Raw genomic sequence first — 6,711 nt, forward strand, 5'->3', positions numbered from 1 at the left:
TATCTATCTATCTATCTATCTATCTATCTATCTATCTATCTATCTATCTATCTATCTATCTATCTATCTATCTATCATCTATCTATCTATCGCCTAAATGTATTTTATTTAATGAGCAAATAGTCTTGAAAATATTACACAATAAGTACACCATTATTTAGTATGTTTTGGTGTTTTTAAACACGTAAATCTAAAACGTGAACAGAAAAATACCCACCGCTCCTGTAGTTAGCATCCTCTGAAGCTCTCCGTTGTCTCCAAATGTTGCTTAAAACTTGATTAATCTGCTATATTTAAAAAACGTATTTAATAAATACAAATCCAAAACCCAAAGTGGGTTTCCAAACTACCTGCTACTCATCAAATAACAAGATTTTGTGTTTTTGTTCGTCGTCAATAAGCTATCAGGACGCTATTTCAAGATATCGCGAGAATGAGCATCAAAACTCCATTTCCGCTGAAAAACGATGAAGTATCGCGAGGTGTGGACCGAGCCGGTCTGTTTTAACGGGGGTAAATATCGCGAGATTAGCACAGAACGCACTCTCCTCTTTCCGCTGTGAAGCGTTCCCGCCATCATCGCACGTCGCTGCGAGGCGTCAACAACAAACACAGCGGAGAGCTGGGCGACGAATGCCGGCAGAGCTGAGTTTCTGCCCCCCCGGAGAAACACCAGGAGAAGTCGTACCGCATGCTACACGCTTGAAGGTGAGCCCAGCACCGCAGCAGGCGACAGACCACCTGAGCTGCGGCTCTGTTTTCATCACTTTACAATCAGGCGAATTAGCCACTCGGCTAGCTCCCGTTAGCCTGTTAGCAGGTGCGCTAATGTCGGCCTCCTCCTCCTTCCATTCAGCGCCCTSATGAAAAAAAGACGAGTTTACCGCCCTCATTGCTAGCTTTGTGTTTCTTTTGTGTTTTTCCTCTAATTTCTGTGTTTGGAGACACGTTTATGATCGTTTGTCCTCGGAAAATAACTCAATTAGACCAAACCGAGCAGGGTAACATCGTGTTATGCTGTTGACCCGTTATACACCTCTGTTTACGGTGGTAATTTTGTGTTTACGGTGGTAATTTTGTGTTAAGCTGTTTCCCACTGCTCTGCTCATTGTGCTGATTTGTTTTAGTGAAGCTGCAGATTTGTTGAGACTTTTAGTAAGAATTGGTAAAACTGATCAGCTTGTTGGGCTGTAAATCAGCTGTTTAATTTGAGATTATCCACAGCTACAGATTTAAAGTGAACCTGGATTACATTATTTTTAGTGATGAGCTGCAGCTTAAATGACAGACAACGTGGCTTTTTGGAAGGAAAAATGTAAACAAATGAAGGGGATCACAACTTAAACTTAGCATCATTTCACTGTATTATTATAGCCCAATAACATGGCTCATAGGGGTGTAAGAAAATATCGATACACTGAAATATCGCGATATTTCATTTCCCGATACTGTATTGATATTCTAAAGCCCTGTATCGATTTTTAATTAAGGTCTAAAATGTCAACTTCCCTGCCAGCCGTTCATTTTTATGTTGTAGTTCAGCCTCTGACCACTAGTTGGCAGCAGTGAGCTAGTCATTTGGCTCCTCTACCTCTTGAGCACCAGAGAGTAAGGGTAGCATTAGCATTGTGAGTAAACATTAGCTTCATGCTCCGATAGCTGAATCTGAGCAGAAAAGACCGACACACTCTGCCTTCTAAACAGGGCACACGGGGAGCGACAAACTACAGCAATTAACGGCTGTCATCGCAGCCAGGGTGAAACCCGACACACGGGACGCGATAGCAGCGTGACGATTTGCGCTCTCAGGTCACTTGTCTTCACAAAATTTGATTGGTTCTTGACTCTGAAGGCGGGTGTGCATTACGGACGTGTAAACTAAAATCTTGCTATGCTAATGATACTGAAAAACAAACACACATCAAGATACAGTTTTATGAGGAAAAACTTACCATAAACTTCATCCTGGTGCCAATAAATTCCCACAAAGCTTTTTAGTAATAACTTGGTGAAAGTGTTAGCTAACGGCAGTGTGTAGCATACTCTCCTCATTGGTCAGTCAATGAAACACTCGCTGATTGGTTGTACGCTAAGCGACAGCGACAAAAGTTGAACATTTTTCAACTTTCATATGTCGCGTCGCAAGCTTGCGTGTGTACGTGTACGAGCGCGAAATTTTACATGCACTATTTTCGCCGGTCGTTTAGTTGGAGGAGGGCGAGCGACGTCGCCTCCCGTGTGTCGAGCCCTTAAGCTGAGGTACGGTTACAAACAGTTACTTATTTGTCAGAATGTCTCTATTTTAAACCAAATTAAGGGTCTCGTGTGCTCTTTTTTTCCAACTTTAGTCAACCTTCACGTTACAGAAGGCTAGCGCATGTCTATGTAAAACAGTTTTCTGAGACAATAAATTTTGGTTTTTCCTTTTTTCCCAGTAAGAGGTTTTTATTTAATAGAATTTTTGGACCAAAAAAAAATCGCAATATATCGCCTTGCTTATAGTATCGCAATATACCGGGATATATCGTATCGTGACCCCTCTGTCATGATATGTATCTTATCGCCAAATTATTGCCAATACACAGCCCTAATGGCTCATTGTTAGTATTTGCTGTACTGACAAATACTTTCATGTCTCTTTTCCAGGATTTGATTGCCAAATCCAAGTTCACGGCGTGTACCGTCAGGACCTTAAGCCATGGCAACCTTAGTGCCCAAAATCTCCAGTGGTGGCGTTGTCAATATTCGCATAAACAACCTTGACCTGGGGGCTACCAGATGGAAACAAGGGAGTTTTGAGATTTTAGAGAAGGACAACAAAGTTAACCTGTGTCTGAGATTCAGCAGTGGTGGAGCTCCCAAAACGTTTCAGGTGCGTACTGTTTGTCAACTTTACATTACAGGTCTTTAAACATATTGTAGGAATTARCGTATCGTGTGCAATTAATCGTCAGAAAAACATAAATCGATTACTTTTTGGCACTTGACAATTAATGCCAGCAGGCAGACTGACTGGGGATTACTCCGGTCAGTCCGCTCGGTGCTCCTCTCCGCTTCAAATATGACGAACATTAAAATAAAGTTCTGTAATTTATCAACACAATTTAAAATATGATGTATAGCCTGAAATCTGTAATTTTCACACAGTTTGGAACAATTTTTTACAAAAAGCAAATCTTTCCCACTTAATTGGTCATGTTACTACGAAATAAGGGTGTCCAGGGACTCAGGGCATTAATCGTTAAATTAATCGTTATCGGCTAAATACCACAATTAATCGTGATTAATTTTTTTGCCAATATTGCCCAACCCTAGTAGGAATATATTTGTTGCATCTGTACAAACAATCACYAGTACAGAATCTCAGAATTAAAGGAAACAATATGTTTTACTCTAAACTMCAATGTAGAGGAAGTTGCTGTGTAAACTAATTAAAGTTTATCGTTATAAACGTACATTTTTTTATAATAAACTTCAATCTAAACTACGTGTTTCCAGTAAGAAATTGATTTGATTTATTTATTTAACAAGAAAATATTACTAAAAATCAAGCCTGACTCAGCATAATTGCTGTTTTACAGCAGGTTCCTGTTCTGCAGCACATAAAACACTCAGAATTACAGCATCACAATCACATCATTATACACCATAGACACAAAGACAAACAAGCATACCAAATTTCAGGAAGGCAGCATTTGCAAAATAGGACGTCTAAATATGAGCAGAACAAAAAGTGTCCAGCAGATGGCAGACGAGTCTTCTTAAAGGGCTGTAGTTTTGAAATGGACTTTATGTTTTGAGGAATGTCATTCCATGCTTTAGTATAAACATAGAAGAAAGACCTCTGGCCGTAACAGTTTTTAAAAGTTGGTAAATATTTTAAAGGGTTGTATTTGACTCACTGAATGATGATGTTGCTGCTTCTAGTTTCTTTTATTTTATTTACGGTGAATTACTTTTCCTCTGAAGTTCCTCTGCTTCAGCACACAAATAGACTTTTCACTGAGCTACAGTTAGAGTTGGACTTTTAAAGGACAGATAGGATGTAGTAATTAGACAGGTAAAAATACCTTAAAAGTTGAAAACCTACCCTTGTTGTTGGCGCTCAGTCTTCCAACATGACCAGCCGCTCTCTGCCAGGGAGGAGCAGAAATGCACGTGGTGAGCTCGAAGTATGGCTGCTGAATGTGCTAACGGGTCATGCGAGGAAAGAGAAACATAAATATTGGTTGATGTATCAGTCGACCACTAGATACAGTTGWGTTTTAAATGTTCCACCTGTACAGGTGCAGCTGTATATGTGTGTTTTTTCATAACAAAATATCTGATTCCACTTCTCCTTAATGGGTTTTCATGAGGAAGAGTTTGTTGAATTAATGAACAATTGCTCTTTTTTTTTTTAGTTTGTTCTGGTCACGCATTTCCTCATGTGTTCGCAGTCATATACTGAGAAAACATAGAGAAGTTAGTAGCTTATTTAAAGTAGCGTGGAAGTTTTTCATCCCAATGTGACAGAATTCATGAATAATTCTCAGTCAAATCAAAAATCCAGAAATCCTGCGGTGCGTAGTTTTCAACATGCAGTTGTACTTTGTGTGTCTGACAGGAAGATTAACACAGGGTTTTACTGAATGGGTGCCATGGGTAGGAATAAATAAGCTTATCCCTGGCAGCAGCTATAGTCGTTAATTTGAACGTCTTGGTTTTGTTCTCAGCTGAACCAGAATGTGAAAACCTTCACCCAAAAGTCCAGCTTCATTCGGCTGGTCCTGAAYGACAACAGCATCATCACCCTGGATAAAATGCCCCTGGCTGTGGCTGAGAGGACGAAGGAGTGCCTGGAGAAACTCAAGCAGGGAAAGTTTGGTAATCACTTTTTTTATTGATTTTATTTTAAACCCTAACGTACCTTTTTTAACCTTTTAAGCCCCAAAAGGTTTTTTTGGATGTTTTTGCTCAAAATACCATGCTGAAATGTAATTGTGTGTCTCAGCTTTTACAAATAATCTTGCTATCACAATAAAGCTAACACTTTGGTAGACTGCATTAGAAGTGTAAAACAGCTGCTCTTGTTTTAGAGATATTTAGGATGGAACATAATTTGTTTTACATCTTTTTCCCCTCCCGTCTGAGTAATTTTTGCATTAGACAGTATAAAACCCATTTAAAACRATAATAAATCAGGCTAAAAACTCTTAGAAACCATAAATCCACCTGTGGACATCACCTGTGCAAAGATTCATGCTGATAAAATGAACTGGAGCAAAGTTACACAGGTTTTAATAAAGAAATAATTTTATATTTTGTCATTCTGCACAGGACAGACCATGATGTTACCATTTAATAAATGTTAAGAAATCAAGTTTTTAATTGCAAAAGTTATTTATTTTTTCTTACCTGACTTAAAAGACTTGTTATTGAATGTTTGTTCTTTTGAAAAATTATCCAACATTTATTTGTCACCATATATAGGCCAGGTCATGTTTTGTAAACGAGAAGTGGTTCTCAAACTGTTTACCTGGATAAATAAAGGTTAAACAAATAAATAAATACATTATATAAAATAACGAAAATTATATTTGACTTCAGTTGGATTATATTCACTCAAAATCAAGTAAAAAAAACTTTCAACACACTTTACAAGATATTTTGGTATCTGCTTTGACCTGCTTTAAAAACAAATGTCAAAATATTTTTCCTTTACAGATTTGCAACAATCCCATTTTGTACAGTTTGTTTACTTTCTGATTCAACTGTCATGAATGTAAAAATAGCCAACATTCGTAGATTTCTGTTGGTCCCAAACATGTCCAGGTTCAACTTACAGATCTGAAGTTAACAGAAGTTAAAAGAAATAGAAAACGAGACGATGGGGCTCAACAGGTTAAAGGACTGTACCATTATTTTTTGAAAGTTAATAGAAGGGAAGTGAAATAAGTTACCTGTTGGTTTTTCCTGGCGTTCTCTTGTAGAAGACTGTGTGCTGCTTTGGCCGACAACAGAGACGATGTATCGCTGTAACAAACTGACTCCTGTTTAATGTTGCAGTTTTGAAGTCCTCCCACGGAAGTGCAAACTTTGGAGTTCTTGCAAACCGCTCCATGAAAAACGAGAAGAGCCCATCGGGCGATAAACAGGTGAGCGCCGCGCCGACTTGTACAGAAAACATGAAAGTTTGTAACGTTTCACTGGAGCTCTCGGCGCGTTTCCAGACGACCTTGAGGCGTCACAGTGCAGAGGGTCGGGAGGACACGACCCCACGTAAACCTCTGAGCAGCCCCAGCAGAGCGGCCTCCACCCCCACCCGCAGCGGGCTGTCTGAGAACAGGTGAGATCTGACCCAGTAATCCACCCGAACATGTGAATAATCTGTAGTTTTTGTTTCTCAATCTGACGTTTGTTTCAGGGCTGAGAAGAGGAAGAGGCTGCTCAACTCTGAAAGTGACTTAACCGAGGATTACCCCAAAGAAAACGATTCATCCAGGTGAAAACTGTGTTTGCACAAATTTGCAAAGTGTTTTTTAAACACACAATAGCTGTTTTTTGTTTTTTATTTTGCTGTCTATCACTCAGAAATATGTGACCCATCATATCAAAATGACATTTAAGTCAAATTTGGTCAAAATGACCTAATTACATTTTCAGATTCCTGCTTTAAAAGCTACATTTTGATACCTGGATCATTCTGATTTCATAATTAAATCCATATAT

The 6,711-nt window shown here is 38.9% G+C and overlaps 2 protein-coding genes across 4 annotated transcripts in view; one reads left to right on the top strand and one right to left on the bottom strand.

The window, feature by feature from the left end:
• Positions 1–442, bottom strand: part of LOC106524050 (cell differentiation protein RCD1 homolog) — a 10,618-nt gene extending 10,176 nt beyond the window's left edge. The window contains exon 1 of one of the 2 annotated variants that reach the window (XM_014017684.1): positions 218–442. In XM_014017684.1, the coding sequence (XP_013873138.1) occupies positions 218–235 (18 nt within the window). In that variant the 5' untranslated portion in view covers positions 236–442. The remainder of the gene's footprint in view (positions 1–217) is intronic. The other variant, XM_014017685.1, reaches the window with a different exon arrangement.
• A 67-nt stretch (positions 443–509) lies between these two features.
• usp37 (ubiquitin specific peptidase 37) overlaps positions 510–6,711 on the top strand; it is a gene marked incomplete in the record, with an annotated part of 18,174 nt that continues 11,972 nt past the window's right edge. For both annotated transcript variants that reach the window (XM_014017681.1, XM_014017682.1), the window contains 6 exon segments: positions 510–708; positions 2,647–2,872; positions 4,716–4,866; positions 6,049–6,137; positions 6,213–6,328; positions 6,407–6,484. In XM_014017681.1, the coding sequence (XP_013873135.1) occupies positions 2,699–2,872; positions 4,716–4,866; positions 6,049–6,137; positions 6,213–6,328; positions 6,407–6,484 (608 nt within the window).

The sequence above is a fragment of the Austrofundulus limnaeus genome, unplaced genomic scaffold, assembly GCF_001266775.1.
Source record: "Austrofundulus limnaeus strain Quisiro unplaced genomic scaffold, Austrofundulus_limnaeus-1.0 Scaffold174, whole genome shotgun sequence".
NCBI lineage: Eukaryota > Metazoa > Chordata > Actinopteri > Cyprinodontiformes > Rivulidae > Austrofundulus > Austrofundulus limnaeus.